This window comes from Babesia bovis, chromosome 1, assembly GCF_000165395.2.
Source record: "Babesia bovis T2Bo chromosome 1, whole genome shotgun sequence".
Lineage (NCBI taxonomy): Eukaryota > Apicomplexa > Aconoidasida > Piroplasmida > Babesiidae > Babesia > Babesia bovis.
The window spans coordinates 403,531-431,530 of NC_067396.1; the positions used below are offsets into that span (position 1 = coordinate 403,531).

The 28,000-nt window shown below is 44.6% G+C and overlaps 14 protein-coding genes across 14 annotated transcripts; 4 read left to right on the top strand and 10 right to left on the bottom strand.

Moving 5' to 3' along the window:
- Positions 1-452: 452 nt before the first annotated feature.
- Positions 453-1,744, bottom strand: BBOV_I003320 (putative methyltransferase family protein). Its single transcript, XM_001608932.2, has 3 exons — positions 1,515-1,744; positions 1,305-1,419; positions 453-1,268 (listed from the first exon to the last, which is right to left on the bottom strand). Exons 1-3 carry the CDS (start codon positions 1,722-1,724, stop codon positions 493-495), a joined length of 1,101 nt encoding a protein of 366 aa, XP_001608982.1. The 5' UTR covers positions 1,725-1,744; the 3' UTR covers positions 453-492.
- On the bottom strand, positions 1,737-3,446 carry BBOV_I003330 (putative integral membrane protein). The gene has a single exon (XM_001608933.2). It carries the CDS (start codon positions 3,424-3,426, stop codon positions 1,762-1,764), a length of 1,665 nt encoding a protein of 554 aa, XP_001608983.1. The 5' UTR covers positions 3,427-3,446; the 3' UTR covers positions 1,737-1,761.
- A 78-nt stretch (positions 3,447-3,524) lies between these two features.
- BBOV_I003340 (putative t-complex protein 1 alpha subunit) lies at positions 3,525-5,261 on the bottom strand. Its single transcript, XM_001608934.2, has 2 exons — positions 5,159-5,261; positions 3,525-5,123 (listed from the first exon to the last, which is right to left on the bottom strand). Exons 1-2 carry the CDS (start codon positions 5,214-5,216, stop codon positions 3,550-3,552), a joined length of 1,632 nt encoding a protein of 543 aa, XP_001608984.1. The 5' UTR covers positions 5,217-5,261; the 3' UTR covers positions 3,525-3,549.
- An 858-nt stretch (positions 5,262-6,119) lies between these two features.
- On the bottom strand, positions 6,120-7,699 carry BBOV_I003350 (LEM3 (ligand-effect modulator 3) / CDC50 family protein). Its single transcript, XM_001608935.2, has 2 exons — positions 6,972-7,699; positions 6,120-6,937 (listed from the first exon to the last, which is right to left on the bottom strand). Exons 1-2 carry the CDS (start codon positions 7,549-7,551, stop codon positions 6,150-6,152), a joined length of 1,368 nt encoding a protein of 455 aa, XP_001608985.1. The 5' UTR covers positions 7,552-7,699; the 3' UTR covers positions 6,120-6,149.
- An 89-nt stretch (positions 7,700-7,788) lies between these two features.
- On the bottom strand, positions 7,789-13,127 carry BBOV_I003360 (RNA polymerase Rpb1 family protein). Its single transcript, XM_001608936.2, has one exon. The coding sequence runs from the start codon at positions 13,076-13,078 to the stop codon at positions 7,838-7,840; it is 5,241 nt and encodes a 1,746-aa protein (XP_001608986.1). The 5' UTR covers positions 13,079-13,127; the 3' UTR covers positions 7,789-7,837.
- Positions 13,128-13,416: 289 nt separating this feature from the next.
- On the bottom strand, positions 13,417-14,738 carry BBOV_I003370 (SPFH domain / Band 7 family protein). Its single transcript, XM_001608937.2, has 5 exons — positions 14,466-14,738; positions 14,297-14,432; positions 13,972-14,262; positions 13,744-13,936; positions 13,417-13,708 (listed from the first exon to the last, which is right to left on the bottom strand). Exons 1-5 carry the CDS (start codon positions 14,735-14,737, stop codon positions 13,434-13,436), a joined length of 1,167 nt encoding a protein of 388 aa, XP_001608987.2. The 5' UTR covers position 14,738; the 3' UTR covers positions 13,417-13,433.
- Positions 14,712-15,532, bottom strand: BBOV_I003375 (uncharacterized protein). Its single transcript, XM_051767074.1, has 7 exons — positions 15,247-15,532; positions 15,174-15,212; positions 15,075-15,137; positions 14,917-15,039; positions 14,855-14,879; positions 14,762-14,817; positions 14,712-14,720 (listed from the first exon to the last, which is right to left on the bottom strand). Exons 1-7 carry the CDS (start codon positions 15,440-15,442, stop codon positions 14,713-14,715), a joined length of 510 nt encoding a protein of 169 aa, XP_051623885.1. The 5' UTR covers positions 15,443-15,532; the 3' UTR covers position 14,712.
- Positions 15,533-15,724: 192 nt separating this feature from the next.
- BBOV_I003380 (uncharacterized protein) lies at positions 15,725-16,767 on the bottom strand. The gene has a single exon (XM_001608938.2). The coding sequence runs from the start codon at positions 16,731-16,733 to the stop codon at positions 15,735-15,737; it is 999 nt and encodes a 332-aa protein (XP_001608988.1). The 5' UTR covers positions 16,734-16,767; the 3' UTR covers positions 15,725-15,734.
- A 454-nt stretch (positions 16,768-17,221) lies between these two features.
- BBOV_I003390 (uncharacterized protein) lies at positions 17,222-17,757 on the top strand. The gene has a single exon (XM_001608939.2). It carries the CDS (start codon positions 17,300-17,302, stop codon positions 17,726-17,728), a length of 429 nt encoding a protein of 142 aa, XP_001608989.1. The 5' UTR covers positions 17,222-17,299; the 3' UTR covers positions 17,729-17,757.
- Positions 17,758-17,863: 106 nt separating this feature from the next.
- BBOV_I003400 (putative integral membrane protein) lies at positions 17,864-18,681 on the top strand. The gene is made up of 3 exons (XM_051767270.1): positions 17,864-18,416; positions 18,453-18,602; positions 18,639-18,681. The coding sequence occupies exons 1-3, from the start codon at positions 17,937-17,939 to the stop codon at positions 18,669-18,671; spliced, it is 663 nt and encodes a 220-aa protein (XP_051622989.1). The 5' UTR covers positions 17,864-17,936; the 3' UTR covers positions 18,672-18,681.
- A 26-nt stretch (positions 18,682-18,707) lies between these two features.
- Positions 18,708-19,462, top strand: BBOV_I003410 (ribosomal protein L21 domain containing protein). The gene has a single exon (XM_001608941.2). The coding sequence runs from the start codon at positions 18,717-18,719 to the stop codon at positions 19,425-19,427; it is 711 nt and encodes a 236-aa protein (XP_001608991.1). The 5' UTR covers positions 18,708-18,716; the 3' UTR covers positions 19,428-19,462.
- An 8-nt stretch (positions 19,463-19,470) lies between these two features.
- Positions 19,471-22,509, bottom strand: BBOV_I003420 (elongation factor Tu GTP binding domain containing protein). Its single transcript, XM_001608942.2, has 2 exons — positions 21,272-22,509; positions 19,471-21,237 (listed from the first exon to the last, which is right to left on the bottom strand). The coding sequence occupies exons 1-2, from the start codon at positions 22,343-22,345 to the stop codon at positions 19,486-19,488; spliced, it is 2,826 nt and encodes a 941-aa protein (XP_001608992.2). The 5' UTR covers positions 22,346-22,509; the 3' UTR covers positions 19,471-19,485.
- Positions 22,510-22,719: 210 nt separating this feature from the next.
- BBOV_I003430 (DEAD/DEAH box helicase family protein) lies at positions 22,720-25,124 on the top strand. Its single transcript, XM_001608943.2, has one exon. The coding sequence runs from the start codon at positions 22,765-22,767 to the stop codon at positions 25,114-25,116; it is 2,352 nt and encodes a 783-aa protein (XP_001608993.1). The 5' UTR covers positions 22,720-22,764; the 3' UTR covers positions 25,117-25,124.
- A 50-nt stretch (positions 25,125-25,174) lies between these two features.
- On the bottom strand, positions 25,175-28,000 carry BBOV_I003440 (Hsp70 family protein). The gene is made up of 9 exons (XM_051767152.1): positions 27,794-28,000; positions 27,703-27,760; positions 27,351-27,666; positions 26,838-27,316; positions 25,943-26,803; positions 25,835-25,908; positions 25,628-25,754; positions 25,476-25,592; positions 25,175-25,441 (listed from the first exon to the last, which is right to left on the bottom strand). Exons 1-8 carry the CDS (start codon positions 27,934-27,936, stop codon positions 25,518-25,520), a joined length of 2,133 nt encoding a protein of 710 aa, XP_051622990.1. The 5' UTR covers positions 27,937-28,000; the 3' UTR covers positions 25,175-25,441; positions 25,476-25,517.

Below are 28,000 nucleotides of genomic sequence, written 5' to 3' on the forward strand. Positions count from 1 at the left end.
TGGTAATAGCAATTCCAAGGGTTTAGTAACGATATTTCATGTTATCTCATTAGTGATAGAACATGTTCCGATGTCTTTGGGAGCTCCTGGGACAACGCACACGGCAGTTCAGCAACTGCTTGGAATAGCAAGTTGGGGTTCTGTGTGAGGGCGTGAGCACCAATTTGTGGGCATATAAGCCAACATGTAAGAAATTGAACTACGGCCTAACTCCTGAGTTATACAGTGTTTAAAATACGGAGCCTGGCTGTAAAAAATTCAGTGAAAATGCAACGTCCATGAGCTGTGGGGACGGGCAGGCAGTTATATGCATAAACGCGTTATTCAGCAAACACATTAAACATTTGACTTTTGTTTTATGTTGCACAATTGTAGGTAGATACCCTGGAGTTGTTGATTAGATGTTTTTAAATCCTCAAGGGTGTTTCTCTGTGTTATGACGTTTCACTATTAGCCAGGATATTCTGCGATGTCGGTTTGAAAAGCACTTGTCTACACATCGAATCGTACTTCTATAATGTCTATGATGTTGGTGCTGCCTGGAGTGCGGTGTGACTTGCATACCTTGGCTGTTAACTTCGGAGATAAATCGCATTGATCCTTTATAAAGGATATGAACTCAAATGTACCTCCATCCATGCCAAAATATACCCTTTTGGTTCCTATATATGCCACTCCGGTTTCGGGGCATAGATAGGTATGTATAACCTTTGCGATAGCATCGTAGCATTCTTGTCTATAAAGGCACTCACCTGCTACGATGAGGGCGCATTTATTCATTCTGTTTGACAGTATTGATGTTGATAGCGTTGGCATATCCTCCCACATAGTTGAGAGCAATTCGTATTGCATTGATTTGTCATCTGATATAGTATAGTTTCCTAGAATAGTCTGATCGAGTTGTTTGTCGTCATCAGCACCCTTTGGAGTTATGTTCTTATCCCGGACAGTTGCTCTGATGAACCTGCTATGTTGGATAATGTTATCCTTAGTACTTTCAAAAGTTACGTTCACAACTTGGTGGACACCGATTTGTTCTACAGGTACCACGTGGCTAGAAGTCTCATTGCCACTATCTTGGTGTACACTCTCAGTTAAGACGTCCTTTTCAAGTCGTTTCCTATACACTGATATCAACTGTGGCAAGCATGAATTTAAGAGACAGTTTGGTATAACCGATTCCTGCAGCACATCCCAATTGAGATCCTGGAATAGTACGTTATAGTTTTTCCTTAGTGCCAGGATTCCACATATTCCATTACCGCATCCTGTACATGTATAAGAGATCACATATCTAGACTAACCTAGATCGATTGCGAAGTTGTTATTTCCGGGTTTAACATGCTTCTCTATAAAGGCAGCCAGTAGCCACGTACTCTCCCAGATGGTGAAACCGCCTTCATATTTACGTCGCTTTACCTGAAAATGATGTGTACAGATCAATGGAGTCTAGGATGATATACACATTGAATCAAGGATAGCTTTTACAAATATTACTGTTTGTTTACACATACATTTGCAGTGCGTTTATCTTGCGGTATGTTGGCGATTCTGATTTTTATATGTTCCAAAGGATCACATTTTATACCTCCAGAATACTTTTCGGTATTAGATAGTTCCTCTGAGGTGTCATATCGCGACACCTTTATGGTCTCTAGGTCCAAGACATGCCCAGTATATTCAATTAGTAGCTTACTTAAATCTATGCAAGTAATCGATTCCATTGGTTATATTACTAAATTAGTATTTGTGATGGAACATTCATTGGGACGATTCATTTGACCCGTCTGAATATTCACTATCTGCTGCCCACGGTGACTTGTCCACATGACTATCGAGACATTCATGGGCATTCAGTACGCTTGAGGCGCCATCTTCGTGAATATCGGCAGCCCTGTTTGCAATACTTGCCGAGGGGTACTCTCCCACCTGTATTGGCAGTGGTAGCTCACTTGTTGTAATTGCCGCGTTGCGTTCATTTTGTAGTAGCGCTGCAATATGCACATTCCCAAATATGACGGAAATGCAGTACAAGCAGAAGAAGACTACGCAAATATCGATTGCGATATCTGAGGGTATAATTTTATATAACCACTTGCGTGGTGATATTTTGCTTCTATGTAGATATATCACCAGGTCGAAGCTGAGATCTCCAAGTGACATTACTGACGCTTCCCATCCTCTTGGAGCGCATCGTACTGTCATCACTATACCGAACGTCAGGAGTATTTGATGTAGGCTTGTACTCTGTATTGCGACGAATGTTAAGTACCATACACTTGACGTTGTTGATGGCAGTGGCGGTATTTTATATCCTGTACAGTACACAACAATACATGCCACAAATATATACTTTGCGATTTTCAGTAGTCTTTTCAGGCTACAGTAGCGCAGCATCAATGTGCTGACTACTATTTTCGTTGCCAGACTTAATCCCACTAGTGTCATTACAGGTATGGCACCCCTTCGTGATGCCTTTAGCAATAGGGTATCATACGGCATACGCATTGCCATTGCAAGGTACATGAGTCCTAGGAATGCTATGGCTACCTTGGGTGAGTATATAGTCCTCTTCCTTTTACTTTGGTCAACCGCTTCTTCATATTCTCCCGGGTCGCATAGTAGTACCCACAAAACGCATACGCTGTTTCCGAGTAGAAAGCAGGGTGCTAGGTTAATCAGTGTCATGAAGCAGGTGATGAAATCCGTTGATCTTGGGAATGGCATGACCACGCTCAGCATGTTGCACAACCCGTAACCTATCATGAACAGTAACCTTAGCGATGCGAATTGTACTTCCGAGAGTTCGCTGTTGCACTGGACGTATCTGCAGAATGCACCGTCACTAACAGCTCCTGATGCGATTTGACACAGTGAGACCAGCACGATAAGGTGTGGTCCGCATCCACCGCTTAATGGATGCCTTTTTGAATATGACATGATAGCTGACAGCAACGTGACGATTCCGATATGTGACACGCATAGCATTAGGTTAGCATGCTTATTCAGGTCTACTAGTGAGTCCATAACGCTTCTGCTCCGGCCTGTTGGTGGCCTTGAAGTGTCAACTTCGCCGTTAATCCTTCTACACCACTGTGCGCATTTCCTCAGTATCAAATCCGAGTGATCATCTATAAGGGCGAACAGAGGCTTCAATAGCCACAGGGAAGGTAGCAAATACAACACTGCATTAGAGAATTTCTTATCTCCATCTGGGTGTGACGCTATAAGTAGACTTATGTAGCACATATGTAGCAAATACAGGGCTTCGGATTTTAAAAGCAATGAAAGTAGTGAATAGGACTTAACTTTGGTCATGTCTAATCCGTAACTACGGCACAATCCGTCTAGAAAGGCACAGGAGCACGGCCACAACCTGCGTGACTCCTCTCTGGTATATGAGGAATCATTCCCGGAGGGTTCCATTTTCGCAACCCTTGGAGTCGGGAATGACTGCCAGTGTCTAATTATACTTATTAAGTGACCGTTAAGTGCTGGAATCTCACAGCAGCGGTGGGGTCAAGGGTGTGCAGGTAATATATTAAAAACTCAGTGATCGTCGTGCTCCTTTTCAGGTTCAAGTGTTACCAATTCGTCTATTCTTAGGATTGTTACTGCTGCTTCCGTTGCGAACTTGATGGACTTTATTTTGCTAACTGTAGCCTCCAGTATTCCAGCCTTTAGGTTATTCCTCAATTCACCATCGGCTAGGCTTATACCATACCATTTGCACTCTTTATCTTCTGGTGTTGCGGATTCAGACTGCGCCTTTGCGTGAAGTGCTCTTAGTTTTGATACTAGCTCGGTAGCATCCAGTGCTGCGTTGAGTGCCAGCGTTTTGGGTATGACTAGCAACGATTCCGCGAATTCTGCAATTGCCATTTGTTCCCTTGACGCCAGTGTCCTTGAGTATGCTTCCAGGTGTAGCGACAGCGCAGTTTCTACACAACCTCCTCCAGGTACCAGTGAATCCTTCTCCAGTGCTCTGCTGACCGCGCATAGTGCGTCGTGGATTGACCTATCAGCTTCTTCTACCATATAATCATTGGCCCCGCGGAGGATAATTGTAGCTGCTCTTGATGACGAGCACTGTTCGAAGAATGTAAAGTCTACATCACCCACACGTTGTTCGTACACCTTGCCACAAGTACCAAGTGAATCCTCGGGGAATGCTTCTTCACCCTCGAATGTTGACAGGGTTAACACCAGCTTACCACCTGTAAGTCTAGCAATCCTGCGAAGATCTTTGCGTGGTACACGCCTATATGCCATCACACCGGCCTCCGTGAAATATTTGAGTGACATATCGTCTATACCTTGTGATGTCAGTACCACGTTAGCTCCAGTGGCCAATATCTTCTGGACGCGTTCCTTGGTAACATCCTTTTCCTTGAGTCTTATTTGCTCAAGTTCCACGGGGTCAGTAATTTGCACCTGTACTCCGAAATGCAGACGATAATGCTTCAATGGGAAGTCTAGGAACGCAATTTTGGCATTGCTGATATCGATTGGCATTCCCTGTGCGGCACGTCCCATCATGATAGAGTATCCGTTTACAAGGAACGAGTCCTTTAGGCTTTTACCATGGGTCTTAAGTATATTAACGGCTTCCACAGGGAATTTACGGTTTCCCATATCGTCACATGTTTCTATGGCCTTAATGGCCTTCACTACCATACTGGCGAAGTATTCCAGATTAACGCATACCATCTTAGACGACAGCGTTGTCTTTGCAATATTGACTGCCATTTCATCTCCCAAATCGCTCATGCGTTTACTCAAGTTATCCTTGATATACTTGACACATTCTTTGATGGCCATTTTATAGCCGGCGATGATTGAGGTAGCGTGTATCCCTGAATTGGCCAGATCATTAGCTCTTCTGAGGAGTTCAACGGCTAGTAGTACAACCGAGGTGGTACCATCACCTACTTCTTGATCTTGGAGTTCACTAAGATCCACTAGTAATTTAGCTGCTGGGTGTTGTATTTCCAGCTGCTTAAGGATGGTAGCACCGTCATTGGATATAGTTACATCTCCAACATCGTCGACTAGCATTTTATCTAGACCTTTAGGGCCTAAACTCGAGCGCAGTATATTGGCGATGGCTTGTACAGCCGTGACTACAAATAATGACAAGGTGTATATATCAACATACCGTTACGCATCCGGACATCCTTTCCGGTAATGCGTTCTCCAAGAATACCGAGTGACATTGTGTTTATAAAATATTTTACACCGCTTTGGTGTGTTTATGTAAGTAATTGTCGCCGCGTACACCTGCGGTGTATCGCGTAGGTAGGCACCACGATGTGGGACGCTGTAAATCCTATGTACTTTGCACTAGGATGTGATATTTAGTGATTCTGTAGTACATATACTAGAATGTATATATCCGGGATTACATTAGATTCTACAGCGGTGTAAGCGCGTCTCTGTCTAGAGCGTCAACCATGTCTAATACGCGTACGGAATTGCCATTCATCAAACAAATGACATACATAGATTCTACGAATTAGACATTGGCTACTCGATTTGTTTCATCACGTAGGCTTTAGTATTTGATTAACTAACACAGCGTTGTTGAGGTACTTCATAACAGCCTCGGGACGTTCCACATACAGGAGCCTTATTATCTATAGTGTGTCCTTAATAAATAGTGGCAGTAACAAGAGAACATTGTGAAATGTATAACACATGGGTAATACGATGCGAATCACATGGTGTTCGAAAACAAATGTATATATATACTACCAAACAATTCCTGGATCATACAGCATACTGGGTGTAATGTGCGCCTAAAGTAGTACTAAATTTCCTCGATAAAGTTGCCATACAAAATTCCCCGCACCCAGTGGGGAATACACCTCTATCACTGTATATCTTTACACGCGTTTTCGAACGTTACAATTTAATATGATGACACGCAGACGGGCGATCTATAAGTTGCTAAAGCAGCGATGCAGATGTCTGTGACTGATTATATAATACTCTCTAGTTCTACCGATTTGGTATAGTACATTCTATTGTTATTTAATAATCAAGCCATTCCGGTGGTACCTATATGTTCCTGAGCGAAACACATGATGATACTGTTTTACGGACTGGAGTGTATGACTCTATGATTCAAAAACAACGTCTGATGTCGCCTAATGAAGTGGACATAAGCATGTCATTTTCGCTGGTTCTACGTGTTCAGTGGGTTTGGGTGCATCGCTTCTGTAGTAGTTTCCCGTTGGGTTTTCTGGTGCTACATCTTTTTGCTTATTGACTTGCAATCCCTTCCACGGTGAAACTCCACAGTGGAAGCTTGCTTTGTACATGAAGAATAGTACTGTCCCCGTGATGAGATACACCACTGCAGTGATAATCGCTAGGCATTCAAATACTATTGCCTTAGTTCCCATGTATCCCGGTTTGGCTATTACGACATATTTTTTAGCTTTCCAATGTTCCGCTGGCCAGAGATTCTTTGTTACGTGTAGGTAGTACTTCCCGGCACTAAGTGTTTGATTCAAAACTCCATATGGCTTGAGAAATGTGGAGTCATATGGGATTTGTATCCAGTTTCTGAACATGAGGTTCGAGAGGTCGATCCACTGGAATCCTTTAGACGACGCCTCTGGTCTATTTTGGTTAAAGTGGAACAGGCTATAGTCATAGTCAGGTATTCCCATACTAATTGGCAAGCAGTTGTTAACCTGGTTATCAACTGGAGATTGCTCTTCAGAACGCTGTCCAGCTGGTAGCAATTCCTTCTTTTGGCATACTGAGAAATTGTCCGTTATGATTGTTGCCGATATAGCTCCACATGGGTACGCCGTTTTCTTGAATGCTGGTTCCTTATCCTTGATTTCACACCACTCGTCAATGCCGTTAAGGGTGTTCTTCTTGTTGACACAGCGTAAATCCAAAATCTCCTCAAATGTTTTAAACACTGTGGGACATTATGACGAGATATAGAGACTTACTTTCACAGTCGCCTGAAGTCACAAGCGAAGGGTTGGCTCCGTAGGCTACTCTTTTATGGATGGCGTAAAAGTCAGTGATTTTGAAATAAAAGTACACTGGCGCTTTTATGTCGTAAGGTACCTCAAATTCGATGGGATCATTAGTATAAGCAGAATAGTCAATTTCCTGCATATGAGACGTCCATGATGAGTATAGTTGCGCTACGGATAGCAGAGACAGCAGGATGCCAAAGAAGAGGAATACACTGACACCACCTAACGGTGTGTATATACGATATATCCAGTCATTGCGAGTAAATTCCATCTGACGGTAACGATCGACACGTGCACGATCATCAGCTTGATCGTAATTTCTTGATGGCAGCCATAGGTACTCATGGTCTAATTCCTCTGAGCCTGCGACACGGTCTACATCACGTGAAGCCTGTACATGAGGTAGAGTTAACGGCTGTGCGTGAGTTGTCAGTGTGTTTGACTTTTTTGCCGTAGCAAACAGCATACTCTTCCTGAACGCATCATCGTTCAGATCAGAGATCTGTATCGTTGAGTTATCCATACCCGAACCAGCATCTGAAATCATATAAAATAACTGTTTGATCGCAGGTGTAAGTACACAAACAGTATGTCAGAGATATAGCTCAGGGTACTTGTAACATTACAGCCAGGGCAATGTGTGAGATCACAATAAGGCACGCATCAAGATATATCCATCGGCAAATTTAAATGTGTATGTAAATCTTGAGACAAATAGAAGTGTACATTGTAATAGACACCACACGTGCCAGATATTCTACGGTGTCCATCCAATCTAGGTACACTTCACGCTGCATCTACAAAAAACATTAACAACACTTAAAAACATTAAATCAGTTTTCTTCTTCTTCAAAGGGATTCGGTGAAAACGGATCTTCTGGCGAATATTCAGGACTAGTAGGTGAATACACTGGGCTAGTCGGTGAATACGCGGGACTAGTTGGCGAATAAGCCGGACTAGTCGGTGAGTATGCAGGACTTGTAGGCCTATAAGCCGGGCTTGTTGGCAAATATCCAAGATTAGGGCTTGTAGGTGAATAGGCAGGACTGGTAGGGGAATAAGCTGGACTCGTGGGAGAGTAAGCAGGACTCGTTGGTGAATAGGCAGGACTCGTGGGTGAATAAGCCGGACTTGTCGGGGAATATGCTGGACTAGTGGGTGAGTAGGCAGGACTAGTAGGCGAATAAGCCGGGCTGGTAGGGGAATACACTGGGCTTGTAGGGGAGTACAGTGGACTTGTGGGCGAATAAGCTGGGCTTGCTGGACTGTAAACACCACCTGCTTGTCCATATACTGGACTCGTAGGGGAATATACCGGGCTAGTGGGCGACATCATACCCATAGAAGGCGATAGCGGGTTGGGTGACAACGGGTTTGGCGATAGTGGCGCGTAGCTTGGACTCACTGGCGATTGCGGCGACATTATTGTAGGCGAGAAGCTTCCTCCCAGTGCCTTGGTATCCACGGCCGGTGATGTCACGAAACTTGGTGACGACACGTTCACAATGGGCGACATCATTAAAGCGGCGTATGATGGACTGAAAGGCAGTGGCGATAGCATGGAATTGATCTTGGCAGGTGACATTGAATCCGGGCTAGTAGACTCGGGGCTGGTAAATCCTGATAATGCCGAATCCGGCATGATTTGCAAATTCTGGTTAGCATCCCTCAGCTTCTCGTCGTCTATCATGATATCGAAGCTTCCTGTACCCATAGGGCACAGCTGTCCCAGCATAACGTTCTCCGTAACACCCTTGAGCAAATCCAGTTCAGCAAACACAGCAGCATCCACTAAAGCCTCTAGCGTCTCTTCGAAACTACACTTGACCAGTGGCCCCCTATCGGCACGGTTGAGCCCATGTCGAGTGATTGACATGATATGGCCCTTCTGGGTCATTACATCGCACAGCAATGACAGGTGGCGGTAGTTGACGTAACTACCGTCGAAGCTGATTACTGCCCTCAGTTCACGTAACAGTGCCATTCTCGCAGCCTCTATACCTAGCACGTGGAATATCTCACTTATGTCATTGGATATAGATTTCTGTGCATCCACACAGGGTATAGACAGGACGTCCTCTAGGTTACAGCCATCAGTGTCCAGGACCCACTGGCTAACACGTTCGAACCGCCCGTTCGTCTCATTATACTTAGTCCTTGCCTCCTCGCGCATATATACCTTTGTTATCTTGCTGACACCGCGCAATTTCACATTTACCAGTACCTGTGACATGAACCTTTGTAGGAATTCCCCTTCATTTTCACCCATGTTCTGCTGATCCACGTCCATGTTGGAGTACTTAACCCTTATCCTGAGCACCAGTTCGTCATTGTTGTCGTCAGTATGTATGCAATCTATCTCGTCATTGCTGAACTCCTGGTAGATCCTATCCACTATCTCTTTCATTGTCAGCCGCTTGTCGGTCATTACTTTGTTACTCAATTGTATACGTAGTACCCAGGGGCCTAGGCGGTTCATGTCCTCATCGGGGAATTCATAGTACTCCCTAACCCACGCGTAGTCCTTTGGCACAATAGTTTGCGAGACATTCGGGTCGTATATAACCTGGGATAGTGCCACTACCTTGTCCAGGGTAGTGTACTCCAAACGTGTCTGCATGTCTTTGGCACGCTCCTGGTCGTGTGCCACTCCACGGTCCAGGTGGATGGTTAGTGATGGTGTCTTGACATTGCGCACAACATTGATAAGTTCCTTGAGACGCGGTAGACCCAATGTTACATTCTTTGAGCTGACACCGGCAAAGTGGAATGTATTTAATGTCATCTGTGTGGCAGGCTCACCAATTGACTGTGCCGCAATTGCACCCACGCACTCACCGGGGTGGCATATAGATTTATAGAATATCCGCTTAACCTCACCAAGCAGCCAGTCAAATGCCAAGTTGCCTATTTTTTCACGCTCCATTAGTCGTCTTGAGTTCAAGGCAGTAGATAGATGAGCCTTTATAAGGATAGTAGCATTCTCCTGGGCCTCAGCAGCCAGGATATCGTGAGGACCACTGGTTACCACGATGGTCAGGCTGTCCAGCAGCTGCTGGACCCGCTGTGCTATATCCACTGGGTTCATAAGTTTACGACTTTCGGTGGTAGTGGGAAACTGGGTTTTGGCGTATTCCAGTAGCCTGGATATGTTAATCGGTAAATGCTGCCTGGCCTCGCCATCTGGGAACACCTGCTTGCACAATATGGCCTTCATGTCCAATATCCGCTGGTACTCCTCCACTAGTATTACCTGTTTACTGAAATCAGTTAGGATATTCGTCCTGACACTTTCATCCAGGATCCATCCTACACCGTAGTTTTCATTCCTGAAATCGTGTGCATATAATCTGTTCAAGCTGGCGAAATCCAGCTTCATTAGGTCCAGGGTCTGGTCTTCCACGTATTCAGCGCCCATTCCATCCTCTCCATACAGGAACTGTAATATATCACCACCGCCACTACGCACTGTCTTGTCGTAGTGTACCATAATGTCCTCCATGGCCTTCATCAACCTACGTTGGACGTATCCTGTCTCAGAGGTTTTACAAGCGGTATCGATAACACCTTCACGGCCACCCATGGCGTGGAAGAACATTTCCTGCGGCGTGAGACCCGATAGATATGAGTTCGACACGAATCCACGACTCTCGGGTCCATAGTCATGCTTGATAAAGTGCGGCAGTGACCGATCCCTGAAGCCAAAGGGCACACGCTTACCCTCGACGTTCTGCTGGCCCACGCAGGCTATAATCTGTGAAATGTTGATAGTCGATCCCTTGGACCCGCTGTTTACCATAGCCAGTATATTGTTGCGCTCATCTAGACTCTTGGCGGCAATGGTACCACTCTGTTCCCTAGCTTCGTTAAGCTCCTTGTTCACTCGTGCTTCGAAAGATTCAAACAATGATTTACCGGGTTGACACTTAAGCTTGCCTCTTTGTGCCAGTCCTACTAGACGTTGCACTTCCTTCTTGGATCTCTCTAGGATCTCTGCTACCTGGGTAAGCGTGCTCTCGCTGGCCATAATATCCGAGCACGATACCGTGAATCCGTTGTACACAAGCCAGTTGTTCACTACCTTCTGTAGTGTTGTTAAGAAATCTTTACAGCGGTCGGGACCAGCTTCATGCCACAGTACGTGAATAAGCGATCCCGAGCTTGTACCCACTGTCTTCTTGCAGATGATACCGGATAGATGCTCATTTTTACTGATAATGACTTTAGAGTCATTAGCGGAGCAATATGGGTTATCATTTTCCAGTGCAACTGCAGAGTTCCTCATTAGGTTAATGCATGTCAGGGAGTTCATCTGGTCGAACGTCAGCATTATGCTGACTACCTGCTTCCCAGTCCACAGCGGCACCGGGTGGAAAATACACGGCTGAGGGAGCTTGCCATCCCAATATGGGATCCACATTAACAGATTCATCAGCATGTCCTTGGTAAGGAAACAGTCCCTGCGGGTGAACTTGCTGATACCGAGTAGCGAGTCCTGCACAATACCCATAACAGGACGGTTACCCTGCGGCGATACGATTTGCTTGGGCACAAGCATGAGATGCTTCACCTCGGCACGAGTTTCATGGGTCTGTGCCAAGTGCAAGTTCATCTCGTCACCATCGAAGTCGGCGTTATACGGTGACGTAACGGACAGGTTCAACCTAAAGGTGGAGTACGGTAGCACCTTGCAGCGGTGGCCCATAATACTCATCTTGTGGAGCGACGGCTGCCTGTTGAACAGGATGTAGTCACCATCCTGCAAATGGCGCTCCACTCGGTAGCCGTACTCCAGTTGCAAGTCACTTGCTCGTTTAACGTGGCGAAGATCGAAACGGCTACCATCTGCACGTACAATATATTTAGCACCAGGCCACTCATGAGGGCCCATCTCAACCTTCTTTCGTAAATTCTCGAGGTTCAGTGGAGTAACCGTCTCGCTGAACGTCAGTGTCATTGCAATTGACTTCGGGACGCCAATAACGTCCACAGGCAAGTTGGGGTCACCCGTAATAACGGTCCTCGCGCAAAAGTCTACACGCTTGCCCATAAGGTTGCCTCTAAGGCGTCCGCCTTTACCCTTGAGTCTAGCTCGCAGTGACTTTATTGGCTTCTTCGATCTTGTGGACGCCACTGGCATACCTGGCAACTCATTATCAAAGAGTGTAGTCAGATGATACTGAAGAAGCTGCGATATCTCCTCTGCGATGTGCGGTGCCGTTGCACGCTCCTCATGCTTCCTCAGCATGTTGTTGGCCTTAACGATGTCTAGAAGTTTCAGTGTCAGGTCATCCTCACTACGGTCACTACCGTAGGCTACATATGGCCTCACCGCCGGTGGCGGTACCGGAAGTACTTTCAGTATCATCCATGCAGGTTGGGAACGCTCGGGATTGAATCCCAGGTACCTCATATCGTCGTGGGATATATTTTTCAGTACCTTGTATGCCTCCTCGGCAGTGAAGCTGCGCTTAATCTCCTCGCAGTCTTCGTCAACCTCCTCCAGCATCTGGCGGTGCTTATCGGAGAACTGAATCATTAACGAAGTGCCTTCCTTGGTATACTTTGGCTGCGGATAGCCGCAGCCCTTCATTTTTGAACCTGAGACCTCAGCCTGCTGACATCGAGGTGAACTTGTACATATTTCTGCCATTTTTAACAGACGAGTGCCGGTAGAGCGCAACTTCATTAGATTTTTTACACGAGGGTCCTCTTTGTCACAGAGTAGACTACTGCAATTGAAACAGACACAGCGCAACACCTTCAATACCGATGTTAGCAGACAGCAGTGGTACATCTCCTTGGCCAACGTTATGTGCCCAAAGTGGCCTGTACAGTACTTTACATCCATGAAACAGGTCAAGCAGTTATGACGCGCGTCAGTTGTACCCATACGCAGGTCATTTAGACCTCCTGTATGCGGAACCCCCTCTCGATAGAGCTCTGTTTGCGTGACCTCGCAGACCGATAGGCGCTTTATCATCTCAGGGTCAAACATACCAAACTCTATTCCACGGACCTTCTTCAGGTCACATGGAGAGAATGGCTTGTTAAGCTCGGCCACAGTAGTCATTGTTATGGAATTCTTGCGATATTGTGGATATATATTATACAGTAGCACCCGGGACTAACGGGAATTACGACAATGTGCTATAGACGCCCGAGGACCCGGTTAACACCCCTATAGATTCTAAGCCGATTGCCGTTCAAATTAACAGAATCGACCATAAAATACATGTGTATATACAGCTACATTTATGTTACCCGATATCTATTTACCATGGGCACTCACATGGTTATCAATTTGCACAACGCGTCTTTTGTGATGGTAACACCCCCAACTAATAATCTAATTCCATGGCCCAATGGATGTATAAATGTTAATCATTTGACATGAAACACATCACATCTAATATAACAAGGATACATTAAGCGTTTTTATCTGTTTCCATGGCGTCGAGGTCACCTTCATCCTGCACATTTCGCTCTATGTTTGACGGATTGAACGATAGGGTGTCTTGGGTTGAATCCGATTTTTCTGTAGTACTACTCAGGGTCTTAAAAAGGGTAACAGCCTGGGTGACCATGTCATTCACACTACCAACATTGGCAGGGAGCACTACTGTATTGGTCTTCTTGGCCAATTTGGCAAAAGCTGAAATGTACTTCTCAGCTAAACGCAGCGATACGGCGTCAATCGTACCTAAGTTGTTGTTCATTATATACATCCCCGCATACCTGATTCCTTTATGGTCCTCGTAATTTTCTCAAGGGCATATGCCGTAGCGTCTGCAAGCTCACGTTCCGCTAGAGCTTCACCTTCAGCTCGGAGTATCGATATTTGGCGCTGTGATATGGCCATGTTTATTTCACTTTCCTTGTCACCCTCACTACGGAGTATCAGGGCGCGCTTAGCGCGTTCGGCTTCGACCTACATAGCATGTATAAGACAACATACCACAGTACCTGGCGCTCCATGGCAGACACTATAGTCTTGGGCAAGGTAATGTCCCGGATTTCATAACGCATACATACCATACCCCAATTGGCAGCAGCACTGTTTATCGCCTGCACTATCTTGTTATTCAGATTGTCACGTTCTAGAAATGTAGTATCCAGTGATAGCTTCCCCAATTCAGAACGCATCGTTGTCTGCGCCATCTGGGTCATGGCGAAAATTGGGTCTTCAATGCCATATGAAGCATTATAGGGATCGACGCATTTGATGTATAGTACACCGTCTATTTGTAACATGACCTATAAAAAATATGGATCACATGACCCAACCTACATTGTCCTGTGTTATAGCAGTTTGATTAGGGAGTACAATGGCATCCTCCTTTAGAGAATGTACATAGGCAATACGGTCAACCAGCGGTATCAAAAAGTGAACTCCAGCTCCAATGGTACGGCGAAACTTTCCAAACCTAAGTATTATCCAGGACTAAATAAGTACCCACCTCTCAATGACGTACACAGTCTGCTGAGGGACTACTGCAATCCCGATATGCTGCTTAACTACGGGCCTAGTTGACATGTAGTTAATGGTAGTGTGGAATCTAGCTCCCCTGGGACCTAGAAGTACCCGAGAAGGCACGGTACTCCCATGGAGCCCACTCGCGCGATGTAATGAACTGGCATAACGCTTAATTGTCCATGATATGCCAGTTGATGCGATATTACAGCATTGGGTAAAATGCTGTGAAGCTAGAGTTCTAGAAATTGGATTCATCTGGGAATATAGAATGGGACCTACCGTCACTATGCCCACTCCCGGTGGGTACCAATGTAGCCACCCATTTGTGAAGTGCCCTTTACACATCATGTGATATTTGACCACATAGCTTACTCTCCTATTTTGCCGTAGTCAAACTCTGTAAATAGGATGTTATCTATTGAATACATACATACTACCACCCTGGGCTTCAATAGTGGAAGCAATCTGCTCCAACAAGTAGGTAGTGCTTTTCTCCGGGGAGTCCTCTAACTTATTACCAGCCCTTTTGCCAATATCCGCAGCAATTGAGGCTATCACTGTGTAATGTGTATTGCATAATACGACAACATGCCTGCAATGGCCTTAGCATTGGAATCGCCAACTAAAGCTTTAATCCTAGTTAACAGTGCCTGGCCTGCACAGTAAGAGCATTCTAGCAATGAAAACCAACCTTGGTCATCTAGTTCTTCTGCCTTATCAGTATCAATGCCTGAACATTGTAACTATATTGGATTATTACATACCAGATTTCTCCAAAAATGAGTATAACTTCTCTAAACGTTCACGTTCAGCTTCAGTGGTGTTATCTATATCCTTACTATGCGGCGGTAAGTCTTCCTCAGAAAACTTCTCTCGGACTTCAGACCTTGATGTTGTTTTTACAGCCAGGCAGCATACGCGTGCCGCCAAGGCACAAAGTATTATTTTAAAGGGATCCATACTATTTCAGTAAAATACAACTATATATAAGATTCTGTGTGAGAGAGCTCTGTGTCTAGTTCTTCCTACAGGACTTAATGTGCAACTGTTACACACCTAGGGTAGTCCTTGCTTCTAGGGATGTAACGGCATACCTCTAGCATATATAGTATAGCTAAGATACCATATATGCCATGGAAGCACTATTGGTGTCTATGATAGTGCTAGCAGTGTTGCTTAAATATATTACACACCACATATACCACGTAACTTGGTCTACTACATTATAGAATTAATCTAATATCATGTGCGTTTATGCACGGCTTTTGCTAAGTGCTTCACGACGTGCCTTGGTCAACGCAGCCTTCTTTGCTTCATACTCTTCCTGTAGACGCTGCTTCTCAAGTAGCTCTACCTTTCTGCGCTCGGCTGCCTCCTGGCGGATGCGTTCAGCTTGCACTTCCCTAGCTTTCTTGGCGGCGTTAACACGTGCTTTCTCAGCGGCAACCACCTCTTCACGCTGCGTCTGCTGGGTCATCTTAGTTGTTTGCATGGCCTCCTTCAGACGTTGGGTTGATTCACGGGCACGCGTCGACATCTTTTCAATCTTGCTGGCTGCCATCTTAGCCGCTTTGCCCTTTGTGGTGATAACTATCTTCTCCAGGTCCTCAACGTTGAATTTGTTGGCGGTGTTAATTACATAAGCGGGCACCGATGGCTTTGCCTCCCACTGTAGCTTTTTAGTCTTCACTACGTGGTCTTTCTTAGCCTTGCTTTCTGGAAGTTCAGTACCAGCGGGTTCTTCATGCTCCTCTTCACTAGATTCAACGTGGTCTTCGTGGTCATGCTTAGCAACATCTGAACCCTGAGTGATGATTTCAGATTCATCGATCAGCTGGGAGTGCTCCAATGAATAAATTTCATCGGCACCTGCCTCCTCAACGTCAGGAGAAGGTAATGGTGACTCGGGTTCCTCGGGGCATTCAACATACTCCTCATCCTTCGGGTCGACCACTTCCTCGTCAGCAATTTTCTCAACCTCTTCGGGGTCAACTACGTCCTCGACAATCTCAGATTCCGCTAACTCCGAATCGGCAAAGTCCTCGGGTACCTCGGACACTACTTCCTCAGTGTCGGCAACATCTTCAACGTCATCGACCATTTCTGAACTGTCGAAACCTTCGTCGTATTCACCAACGAAATCAGCGTCATCAGTAACAACGTAACCAGAGTCAGAGTAATCCATGTCTTCCATGTCTTTAGCCATTGTCTCACCAGCCATGGAAGTGTAAGCTTCTACAGTTGAATTCATTGTGAATTGTTAAAGGAATATAGATGGTATATAAATAAGCAGCAAAATTTGAAAAAGTTGCCAAAAGATCGAAATTATGTGACCAGTGTCTCACTATAGTATAATTGCCGTAGACACGAGACGTTATATGAACATCTATAAAAATGCAGATCTAAGAAATCAATACTTCAAAGTGACTCATATACGCCACTAGTTAATGGATTTAAAATTGCGATATTATATAGAGACGTGTTTTTAAAAATAAAATAGATACCATGAGTATCACGATAGTGACGAAAATTTATATAACCCAGGCCTAGACAGTATTAAAAATAAGAGACGCGTGATTTATAATCTCTAAGCACTATTCAACAGATCTATGCTTTACATAGGATTATGTATATAACATAACGTGACCATGATAACTTGCATACACATCCTATAGACAATATATCTATAAACGAACAAAACCCGTCTATATCCCATTGTGTATGCTTACTGTATATATGAGATAAACAACAGATATTATAATTCATCTAGCTGTAGAAGACACATAAAAATATCATAAAAATATAATACAATAGATAATGGATGAAACATCGCAACATGATGCTAACACACTTGTAAAAGAGGAAGTACCAGAACAGAACGAACTATTAGTAGCACTTGCGTACAATGTACCGCAAGATTATACATTATACCAATTTGAACAGTTGATAAATGAGCACGTGGTGAATACGAAACATGTTAAAATAATACCACCTTACCCTTGGCAGGATAAAGCTGTCTGCCCGTGGAAATTGGTGTTTGACTATAAAAGTGACTATGACACAACTATACAAATGGAGGAATTAATAATGCATCTAGGAGGTAATTCAAGAAATATCGCTACTATATCGTTTATACCAGGGGATGCCGACGACATCCCGGATATACCATTCAAGGAAGATGAAAACCAACTAATGTCCGAACATTGCAATCCACTGGATCAAAAGGACATAAAAACGGAGTCTTGAGGTTATACTGATGTTGGATTCGCTGCCACACACCAATCGATGGTACTTACACACTATGGATATAGAGTCCCACTAACACATACATAAGACACATTGTTCCTAAGATGTATACTCAATATCTTGTATATAGTGTCCCACGGATGGCTAGGGAAGTGTTATATATCCATTAACGTGATATGTGTAACGTCGATGTTGTTTTGTAAACAAGATGGGTAGTAAACCGAAAGGTGTTGGCTCTAGTGTCTATGTTAGTTTCTCTATACTCTTAGCGGCACTGTTATGTGCCAATATCGCAAAATGTGTACAACGACGTGACTACTCTATCGCAAGTACACTTGTTAGGTATATTACCGAGCGCTCTGACTACGAAGAGAGTGACGCGGAGCACTCGAGAGTCACTCAGGCGCCTTTGGTTAAGGTACATCTAAAGAAGGTGTTCCTGCCAACGTTGCTACACGGAGCTATGAAAAACGATATTAACCAAGTGAGGACCCAGCGAGCTAGTGACATTGATTCCGAAAATAACCGCAAAAGGGATGATATAATGGCCACTATAGCAGCCGTGGATACATTGGAGTCACTGGCTGCAGAGCCACTGAACATGATGAATGCCCATAACTACACACAAAGGGAATATAAGAGCAAGTTCCGCCAAGATAATGAAAAACGAGATTCAGCAGTTGTGCAGGTATTGTAATGCAATTCTGGATTAACTGTTCTATAGGAACCCTACGGACTCTCTGACTTTGCCGTACTATCGCAAACAACATACAACTATCAGCCGGCTCAATACAGAGTATTAGAAAGAAATAGGCTGAAGCCTTCGGAACTTGATAATGAAGATGGAGAAAGGTACCACGTACCACTATTTCCAGTATGTTTATGCAATAGACAATATATTCTAACCCAGGAACGTGGCGACAAGCCTGTAGGCACCACCTGATGTGTAGCACATGTAACATCTATCTAGCCATAGACACTACTAATTATGCACATTTTCATATCATGGGTAATTATATATAATATTGCCAATATAAGTGCATTTTTGTACGTGAATCACCCAAAGTGGAAACATCCTTATCGCAATGCTAAAGCCAACGCTCTGCTTGAGAGTCCGGCGGTTAAGAATCTTGCTGAACGCCAAGATGGATGTGATAGGTCTGGAGCATATGCTATAGTGCATATTTCTGGCGTTCCAAGGTGGTTTGAAAGAGGAAGGTACTACGATGTCAATCGCATACAGCAACAGGTGGGATCCAGAGTTATACTTAACCGAGTTGCATTCTTCCAGTCGGAGCAGGGCTGGTACGTGCACGGTGAACCCTATCTAGAAAATGTGAGAATCATATGCGAGGTGCAAAAGCATTTCAGGGGACCGAAGCAAGTGACATACAAATTTAGATCGAAGAAACACTATAAACGTAAAATAGGGTTTCGACCTGAATTGACAAGACTAAAGGTAGAAGCTTTCGATGTATTGCCCTTTGGGGAACGTTGGGTTGACACTGATCCCATATATATCCCGTTAGTGAGAATAGAGCAACTGAGGAAACCGAGCACTGAACTTGCTAAACTCAAGAGGAATACTATATACAAGCTTACAGAAACAGAAAAGGCACTGCTAGAAGGTGACCCTCTAGCACACTTTGACCCTGTTTATAACCAGATTTTCATTGAAAATCGGGTTTTAAGGCTATAAAGTTGTGTAACACTTATAGACCAGTGTAATATTTACGATATTGGTTCCATGTGACCCTCTAAACATCTAGCAAGTGGTTGTGTACCACACCGAATAGCGGTGGCAATGGCTCCTTAGTATATGACACCAGCTCATCGCCAATATGTATTTCCGTGGAACACTCACGGAATACCAAACAGTTGTTACTGTCGCCCTTGAGCAATTCCGTGACGTCCCTCCTCGACGACTGCATTGAATGAATACGTAAATCACGTTCCAATGTCTTCCCGTCACGTATAACCATGCAGGTGTTATTGATCTTTACATTGCCCAGGGATACAGTAGTACCAATAGCTTGGCATTTACCAATACCCTTCAGGTTCAATGTTCCCAGCTGAGTCACCTGCATAGTAGCTTCCTGCTTCACCACATAAGTAGCACCAAAGTAGAACTCAAAGATGCGTTCTATATCCTTGAAAAGCTCGTATATAACGTTGTGTACAGAAACCAAAGAGGGCTTTAGGATCCCTTCAGGTATACTGGTGGAGAACCCCAAAAAAGCTACGTTACCCACCTCAACAAACTGCGAGTCGCTTCTATTGAAAGGGCCTACACTGCTAGAGACCACTCGAATGGGTTCCCAGTTTTGTAGCAATTGCCTAGGGTCCTTGGTACTGCCATTGATATACCCACGTTCTATCAAGTGGTCAATAGAACAATTATCCCGTTGGAGCTTGTTGAATTGCGATATCCACTCGAGCACGGCATCGAGTCCACCCTGGTCTCCACAGCGGAGAACAACGCCAAATTCAGGTGGTAATTTATCTACGGTGTCAACAGAACCAAGCTTGCCTGGTGATATAGTTGCATTAGCCTCACGACGCTTAGCCAAAGCGACCATCTTCTGCGCGTCAGCACGTGATTCCCTTTGGTGGACAAAAAAACCGGCATGCAAAGCGTCACTGGACCACGCGATCTGTATTATATCGGATGGATATCCCGCCTTTATTACGCGATATGAACTGTCATATATGCGTTTGACCTTGTTGCAGGTACTGCCACAAACTAGCCAGCCACCCTCCTTTATAACACCGCTACGAACTATTGCACGCAAACAACCACCAATAGTAGGGTGCAACTCCGTCTCGAAGACGTATGCCGTACCAGCCATGTTGGCATCAACCTCTCGGTTAATAGTGTTACCCAGCTCGAATATGGCCGATAGTAAAGTGTCTATCTGAGTACCGTGCTTGGCTGATATATACACCATGGGTATCTTTTCCATGTCCAAACCAGACTCTGCCAACATACCGCGTACATGTTGGCCTGAGTCCAGGTCTATTTTATTAACAGCTACTATACATGGTAGGCAATCTCGCTTAATAAGGTCAATGGCCTCCATGGTCTGAGGCATCACCCCGTCATCAGCGGCTACAACCAATATCACGATATCAGCGCAGCGTACACCACGATCTCGCATACGGCCAAACGCAGCGTGACCCGGAGTGTCCATGAACACTAATGTACCACGATCTAGGTTTAATTTAAATGCTCCCAACTTCTGGGTTATTCGACCGGCTTCTCCAGAGACGATATCGGAGTTCTGTAGTGTGTCCAGGAGAGTAGTCTTACCATGGTCAACGTGGCCCATGATGGTAACCACCAGTGGTCGGGTTACCATAGATTGCTTGATCCGTTTCAATAATACTGACCCCTGGTACTCCGCTATGGATACACTATATGGTAGCGAAAGCTCATCGACAATGAACATGGCTTCGTCAGTAGTCAGGGCACCAGGCTTGCAGTCAAGCTCCATTGATAATGCTTCGATCTGTAGATTTATGACTCCCAATTGGCAAACATACCTTGGATAGATCCACCTCCAGAAAAGAGGATAGAACTTCGCATGTCAATTGGTTTACAGTCAGCACTTTATCGTTGCTCACGTCTCGGGACAAAGGTGCCCTGGTACCTACACTACTGTAATCCATGCGGTCAACCTTATCTAGAATTGAACTGTCAATATTCGGCATATGACGACTGGTCCCAGGAGAATCCAATCCTGGAAATACATTGTTAGGTGCCGTGATATATCGATCAACCGGTTTCATGGAGTCTAGGACAGCTATTGAGGTATCCACACGGCCACGAATGGTGGACAACAACGATCCCAGCTCGTCCTCTAACGACTTATCACTCAATTGGGTACGTACCGGTGTCTTGTACTCATTGACCCATCGGACTGTATCTTCCTTGGTCAATCCACCTCGATGTATAACTGTCAACACACGTTCCATGAGGTCCTCGTGGCTGTAATCGCTGAAGCCCAGTAACTTCAAACGCTGTATCAGGAAGGATATATAGGATGGCGACGATATACTGGCGATATTTCCTTCTGTGCTTTTAGAGTGCTCTATACGAAGGCGGTCTCTCAACTCCTTTACAGAGGACAGTATGTCGGGATCCACGCCCTCGTATCGCAGCAGCTCAAACTGTAAATCGTCATTTTGTGGGATCTCAACTTTAACAACGGGTACGTCATCCACTATGGGCTCTGGAATTGCCGTGGCCGCATCTTTATCCAGAGTCATCCATCGGCTTTTAGCCTTTTGTGTCATTGCAGCCCTCGAATTGATATACGCACGATCGGTAGCAACATCGTCAGCAGCAGTGCCCAGCGGTCTTAGTTCACGCAATGCCTTGTTCGGCTGGGAAATAGCATTGAATCCATAAGCATCATGGTTGCCAGGTTTAACATTCTTCAAACCAGGCGATCTCAGACCTTGGGTCATCATATGGACTACACTGGTAGTATGATTAGGGGTTTCTAGCGATACCCTTGGACGGCGAATGTGCGATTTGAAATCGACGTAGCCCCTAGTGTAATTACCACAGGGTACTGGCTTACCCAGTAATACACGACTATTCCGTATGACCATTGGGAATAGATGTTGTATAACTGCTACAAGCCAATGTCTATCTGTGGTATACTCTGTCTTCACTCATAGGACTAGTAACATACATAGGTAAAACTGCTTGTTAAAGACTTTTTGTGGCATGATATAGAATATAAGCACTGGAATCATCTATCCATTGGAGTATCTCAGAACTTGGATACCTATGGATAATCAATTGCACGGAATCACTATTGCGTACGCCGACACAACACATTAGATCCTAACACATATACACAGATGACAAAAGTGACATCGTACCACTTCGCAAGCTTCCTTTCAAGTCTTTCTGGGTGATATTTACGACACATTATTCCATAACGCAGCCACACATTGTCAACTGACGCGCCATTGTTATCTAGATTTCTCCATGATGTCCTGTACTATGTTAACCAATATATAAAATGGTAGAAGATAGTAATGAAAATACTAAGCAAAAGAAGAAATCAAATCATGAAGGAGGTACTGGCGCATTTGGGCTGCTAGGCCTGGACAGAACGCTTTGCTACGCCCTAGAGCATAAGCTCAGATACAAACAACCGTCAACTATACAACGTAGGACTATACCTGCGGTGTTACAGGGGCGTGATGTAGTCTGTATAGCGAGAACGGGTTCGGGTAAAACTGCAGCCTACCTAGCACCGGTGGTACAACTACTGGAAGGACACTCAAGAACTGTTGGAGTAAGGTGTCTTATATTACTGCCAACACGGGAGCTTGCTTTACAAGTGTCATCAGTGCTCAAGAAGTTTATCGCATTCACTAAACGAGATGACGCATTGCGTAGTGCAACGCTCATTGGAGGTGAGTCTGTAGAAGGTCAATTTGGAGCGCTCACGTTTAACCCCGATTTAGTTGTGGCAACTCCAGGAAGGTTGTCACAGCATATAGCTGAAAAAAGCATTGACCTTACCCTAGTTACACATTTTGTTATCGATGAAGCTGATAAGCTTTTTGAAATGGGATTCATGCCAGACGTATATCGCATATTATCGAGGCTGCCTGAAAAAAGGCAGACCATGCTGGTTAGTGCCACTTTACCATCGGAGCTCACGGAATTTGTCAATTTTGGCCTCAGGAACCCAGTTATCGCACAAGTAGACAAGGATATGCAAATAAATGAACAGTTGGAGCTAAGGTTCATTTACTCCAGGACTGAGGATAAGGTAGCAACGCTATGCCGGTTGCTACGCAACTCTAATGATACGGAAAGGACTATTGTATTCGTGTCTACTAAACATCACGTGGAGTTCTTTCGGGCCTTGCTTGCAGCTACCGGTATCACGGTATCTGCTGTCTACGGTTCCATGGATATGACTGCAAGATCACACCAAATGGGCTTGTTCAAATCGTTAAAAACAAGGGTACTAGTGGTAACCGATCTCGCGGCTCGTGGTCTAGATTTACCGCTTGTTGACTGCGTTATAAATTATGATTTCCCGCATTCGTCTAAGCTGTTCATACACAGGGTTGGTAGAACGGCAAGGGCAGGAAGACAGGGACTTGCGATATCGATAGTGACGATGTACGACTTTGCCTACGCATTCGAAATTCTTACAGCCATAGGGAGGAAGATGGTGATATCCAAGGAACAGATCGTGGGCAATGAGATTTGCGCCATAGGAACTGTTGGTGATATAACGTTATTAGTCGAGAACATTAAATCGATTATACAGGATGACTCAGATATAAAGAGTCTTAAAATGTCAATGGATGCGTCTTATAACCTATATTACAAAACAAGGCCCAACCCATCGAAGAATGCAATTGATCGTGCTCAGCAGCTACTCAAGTCCATGGGAGGTATCATTGCTATTAGCAATGCAGTACACCCATCGTATGGCTCAGAAGCTACAATTGCTGAACCAGATCACAGTGATGGCACCGAAGAAAATTCTAAAAGTGCCATTTTAGAGTTCTTACATGGATTCCGACCGTCATCAGCCAAAACTACTATTGTCACCTCGGTACCAGCAAGCTCCATCGCTACCATGGAGAAGGCAAAGATGGTATCACAGCAATTTAGGAAGCTGGACTCTACCATAAGCGTCCCTGGAACAACGCAGCCAGGGGAAGATCCCTCACTGAATGACTTTTTGGTACCATCAGCACCAACCAATGTGGAATCACACAACGAGTTAAAACTACCGCAGATCACATTGAATATAACACCTGATTCTGAAGAGCTTATGCAAAAGTCACGTTTCCAGAGGAAACAGCACTGGGACCCAAAGAAAAAGAAGTTTGTACAGGTAACGGTAGACCAAATGACAAACAGAGTCATCAAAAATGAAAGTGGCCAGAAAGCCAAAGGAGGCGTTGAAAACCAAGGGCTCCTAAAGAAATGGATGAAAACTAGCCGTAAACGTATACAGAAACTGGGTGAGCAGGAAGAGTATCAAGCGGCACCCAAAAAGAAGAAACAAATGGATGAAGATGCATACTCCAGTGGCGACGATCACAAAGCCAGTTACGACGAGCTCATGCATATGTTCCCCAAACACGCAGCTACACTGGAAGCGGCAAAACTTAGCTTGCCACTAACTAATAAGCAAAAGAGGACTGTTAAAAGGTTGACCACTAAACCCGATTACGAAAAGATGCGTCCGGAACCTGCTAAGAAAGCTACCAAGAAGAAGGATAAACGGAAGAAACGACTGTCACAAGCGGAGTTCAATAAGAAGGTAGAACGCAAGATAGCATCCAGAGGAGCACCCACACGTAGCAAGATCATTGTCCGTAAAAAGACAAGATGAGACCCAGCTAATTATATAGAATTGCCCATACAAATAGTAATAACAATTACGTTTTAACCTCGTCTAACATAGCCAAAGCATCGCGAAGGCCAGCAACCTTCACACGAAGGTCCTTCTCCTCGCGTAACTGCTGCAACTGCTTCTGGCAGTAGTGAGCAGTGCGGACCACACCCTCAACCTCAGAAGGAGAATCCGGCAACCAGACGTCCTCGAAATCTTCAGATTCACGAGCTAAACGTGAACGAGATGCCGTGTGGGCAAAAAATAAAGCTCGCTTCAACTTACGAGTCAAACGCTCTACCTTACACATGTACTCGGCGTCACGCTATAGCAATATATAACGCCATAAAGCAACCTACCCCTAACAAATGCCACGGATAATATTTCCCGCCATCCATAGCTCAGAACATACGAGCGTACACCTTCTTCATACGCGCTTGGTGTTGCTTTACCTTGTTCAGCAATGAGACCAGTAACTGGGTACACATTAGATATATAACAATAGACTAACCTGTCTAAGTTCAGCGTTGTCAGGGTGCTTGGTTAAACCCAAGCGAGCGTCTGCAACAGCCTCGTCAAGGCAGTTAATCTTGTCGTAACAAAAGGCACGACGGTAAAGCGCCTTGGGGTTGTGTGGACTGGAAAGAGCGTTAAGAACGGTTATTAGTAAATATATCCCATGTGTATGGCAAAAATAAGTAACTAGAGCACAACACACCTGAGTTCCAATGCCTTCGAGCATGAATCAATAGCGTTGCCGTAGTACTGAGGGTTGGCTATCTTGATGTAACACTGCGACCATATGAATTATCAATCATATACCTACCATGGCCATGTTTAAGTGACAAGCAAGCTGTAATGGCTCCAAAATAGCACGTTCCTCTTCAGTGGCGTCTCTTATCTTGGAACAGTACTGCAACGCTTTAATGTAGTGCTGAAGGGCAAATTCAACATTGCCATCAGCAACGAAGGAGTTACCCTCATCCTTGTTAGCAGAAGCACGCTTTAGACAAGTGGCTCTTGGAAGAGTTACATCCATATTAACCTTGGATAATGTGTACTCCTCGGCATCGCGCTTAGCCTTGGCAATCTCCTCCTGCCGAGCCTTCTCAGCAGCCTCCAGAGCAGCAACGTACTCAGGGCATGCCTCACCCACCTTCTGGCGACAGTCCTTTAGCATGTGCTCACAATCATCCGAATTGATATCCCTGTTACCAGCAGCTTTAGAGCTGAATAGCTCCAAATCACGAAGGAACGGTTCAATGTCACTGAGGTTCAAACTACTGCTGTACTTGCCTTCAGCATCATTCTTAGTCTGGATGATGTACTGCTCAATCTCATTGATCCTTGACATCTTCTCTCGCTGCTCTTTCTCCACCTTGGCGTAAAAGTCCTCACGCTCCATGGCCTTTGATATGTCAGTATCCTCTATAGCGAGGAACTCCATCTCAGGGTCAAATATAGGAATTAGACCTTCCTTGAACAAACCAAGTGCACCAGCAGCAACAGCAGAAGTGGAGTCCAACGACACGCGAATGCCCTGGGTGGCACCATATTCAGTAGCTATATCAGTTGCTAACTTCTTAACAAATGGTACACGGGAACCACCACCCAAAACCTCTATACCCAATAAAGTACCCGTGGGAAGATTCCTAACCAAGGCACGCATTACACCCTCCAGATTTTCCTACAAACATTTTATCAACCAAGCTATAACATACCTTCAAAGGAGTAGCCATCTCTTCAAATTTCTCACGGGTAATTGTAAGAGAGAAGTCATCACCAGATTCCAATACACTCTCACAGTCAATCTTTACCTCAGTAACCACACTCAACTCCTTCAGGGCCTTGGCACATGCTTTGTATATGTTGAATGATTGGCGAGATGGGACCTCAATAGTCTCTTCCTTTGTTTCCTTGATAGTTTCGCAAACGTAGTCAGCTAACAACTCAATCATGTGGTAGGTACCCACTTCATCATTAGAAATCTCTGATAAAACACGTTTCTCCAATGTTTCGCCACGCGTTAATTCGGCAACACAAAATGCAAAGTGGCAGAATCCAACATCTAAGAATGCAACATGCATAGTAGATTGACCAGTGCTCTGCTCGAAGTCATCAAAAACAGCAGGAAGGTGAGATGCAATCCATTTGTTAAATATACAGTCAGTCTGCTTGTACAATCGCACCTCAGAGTAACCTATTAGTGATGAGGGCTCCACTGTTAAACATACCCCAACATACTAATGAACGATACATAGCACGAACTTGATTCTCACGGAAGTATACAGGAAATGATACACATAACGTTATTTCACTATTCGCACGAGGATGGTTCAATCCCATGTGCTGACGAACAGTGTCAATAACTGAATTCACAAAAAATGAAAACACGTCACGAGGTTCAACGTGAGCATCCTTGTCGTCAAACTTCAAATCAAAAGATGGCTCGTCACAATCACCGTCTAAACTAATGGGAAATAAATATCTACGGTGCTTGAAGAATTTGCCAAATTCACATTTCGTCATACCAACAATGTATGGTAGAATCTAGGTACATGTCATTATCAATGGCTCAATACCTACGTATATAGAGGTAGAATGGAGACTGCTGCTGCGAAGTTCAGCCTCTTCACCATACAACCTACGGATTATATCCAATATAATACAAACATACCGCATACGCTTGTCAAACGCAACTATAGTAGGAGTCTCGCGATTCGATAAACGATTAACATGCAACTCTATGGAATCACTGCCAGAATAAGATACACAAACCTTGGTGGTAAATCCACCAACGTCAAGACCAACTGTCGCCATATTTAAAGAGATTTAAAAAGCAGCCCTAGATAGATATGCTAAAACACGGGAACATATAACCAAG

What these genes read in the sequence shown, in the direction of transcription:
- BBOV_I003320 (XM_001608932.2), bottom strand. Translation starts at nt 1,724, where the DNA reads ATGGAATCGATTACTTGCATAGATTTAAGTAAGCTACTAATTGAATAT. An exon ending in AAGATAAACGCACTGCAAAT is followed by an intron (nt 1,420 to 1,514) that starts GTATGTGTAAAC and finishes CATCATTTTCAG; the next exon opens with GTAAAGCGACGTAAATATGA. An exon ending in CAACTTCGCAATCGATCTAG is followed by an intron (nt 1,269 to 1,304) that starts GTTAGTCTAGAT and finishes ATACATGTACAG; the next exon opens with GATGCGGTAATGGAATATGT.
- BBOV_I003330 (XM_001608933.2), bottom strand. Translation starts at nt 3,426, where the DNA reads ATGGAACCCTCCGGGAATGATTCCTCATATACCAGAGAGGAGTCACGC.
- BBOV_I003340 (XM_001608934.2), bottom strand. Translation starts at nt 5,216, where the DNA reads ATGTCACTCGGTATTCTTGGAGAACGCATTACCGGAAAGGATGTCCGG. An exon ending in GGATGTCCGGATGCGTAACG is followed by an intron (nt 5,124 to 5,158) that starts GTATGTTGATAT and finishes CATTATTTGTAG; the next exon opens with TCACGGCTGTACAAGCCATC.
- BBOV_I003350 (XM_001608935.2), bottom strand. Translation starts at nt 7,551, where the DNA reads ATGATTTCAGATGCTGGTTCGGGTATGGATAACTCAACGATACAGATC. An exon ending in GACTTCAGGCGACTGTGAAA is followed by an intron (nt 6,938 to 6,971) that starts GTAAGTCTCTAT and finishes AATGTCCCACAG; the next exon opens with TGTTTAAAACATTTGAGGAG.
- BBOV_I003360 (XM_001608936.2), bottom strand. Translation starts at nt 13,078, where the DNA reads ATGACTACTGTGGCCGAGCTTAACAAGCCATTCTCTCCATGTGACCTG.
- BBOV_I003370 (XM_001608937.2), bottom strand. Translation starts at nt 14,737, where the DNA reads ATGAATCCAATTTCTAGAACTCTAGCTTCACAGCATTTTACCCAATGC. An exon ending in CTGCTATAACACAGGACAAT is followed by an intron (nt 14,263 to 14,296) that starts GTAGGTTGGGTC and finishes TATTTTTTATAG; the next exon opens with GTCATGTTACAAATAGACGG. An exon ending in GAGGACCATAAAGGAATCAG is followed by an intron (nt 13,709 to 13,743) that starts GTATGCGGGGAT and finishes ACAACAACTTAG; the next exon opens with GTACGATTGACGCCGTATCG.
- BBOV_I003375 (XM_051767074.1), bottom strand. Translation starts at nt 15,442, where the DNA reads ATGGATCCCTTTAAAATAATACTTTGTGCCTTGGCGGCACGCGTATGC. An exon ending in CAATGCTAAGGCCATTGCAG is followed by an intron (nt 15,040 to 15,074) that starts GCATGTTGTCGT and finishes CACATTACACAG; the next exon opens with TGATAGCCTCAATTGCTGCG. An exon ending in GACTACGGCAAAATAGGAGA is followed by an intron (nt 14,818 to 14,854) that starts GTAAGCTATGTG and finishes TGATGTGTAAAG; the next exon opens with GGCACTTCACAAATGGGTGG.
- BBOV_I003380 (XM_001608938.2), bottom strand. Translation starts at nt 16,733, where the DNA reads ATGAATTCAACTGTAGAAGCTTACACTTCCATGGCTGGTGAGACAATG.
- BBOV_I003390 (XM_001608939.2), top strand. Translation starts at nt 17,300, where the DNA reads ATGGATGAAACATCGCAACATGATGCTAACACACTTGTAAAAGAGGAA.
- BBOV_I003400 (XM_051767270.1), top strand. Translation starts at nt 17,937, where the DNA reads ATGGGTAGTAAACCGAAAGGTGTTGGCTCTAGTGTCTATGTTAGTTTC. An exon ending in GAGATTCAGCAGTTGTGCAG is followed by an intron (nt 18,417 to 18,452) that starts GTATTGTAATGC and finishes ACTGTTCTATAG; the next exon opens with GAACCCTACGGACTCTCTGA. An exon ending in ACCACGTACCACTATTTCCA is followed by an intron (nt 18,603 to 18,638) that starts GTATGTTTATGC and finishes ATTCTAACCCAG; the next exon opens with GAACGTGGCGACAAGCCTGT.
- BBOV_I003410 (XM_001608941.2), top strand. Translation starts at nt 18,717, where the DNA reads ATGCACATTTTCATATCATGGGTAATTATATATAATATTGCCAATATA.
- BBOV_I003420 (XM_001608942.2), bottom strand. Translation starts at nt 22,345, where the DNA reads ATGGTCATACGGAATAGTCGTGTATTACTGGGTAAGCCAGTACCCTGT. An exon ending in TGGAGGTGGATCTATCCAAG is followed by an intron (nt 21,238 to 21,271) that starts GTATGTTTGCCA and finishes ATAAATCTACAG; the next exon opens with ATCGAAGCATTATCAATGGA.
- BBOV_I003430 (XM_001608943.2), top strand. Translation starts at nt 22,765, where the DNA reads ATGGTAGAAGATAGTAATGAAAATACTAAGCAAAAGAAGAAATCAAAT.
- BBOV_I003440 (XM_051767152.1), bottom strand. Translation starts at nt 27,936, where the DNA reads ATGGCGACAGTTGGTCTTGACGTTGGTGGATTTACCACCAAGGTTTGT. An exon ending in GCGTTTGACAAGCGTATGCG is followed by an intron (nt 27,761 to 27,793) that starts GTATGTTTGTAT and finishes TATAATCCGTAG; the next exon opens with GTTGTATGGTGAAGAGGCTG. An exon ending in GTCACTTAAACATGGCCATG is followed by an intron (nt 25,909 to 25,942) that starts GTAGGTATATGA and finishes ATATGGTCGCAG; the next exon opens with TGTTACATCAAGATAGCCAA.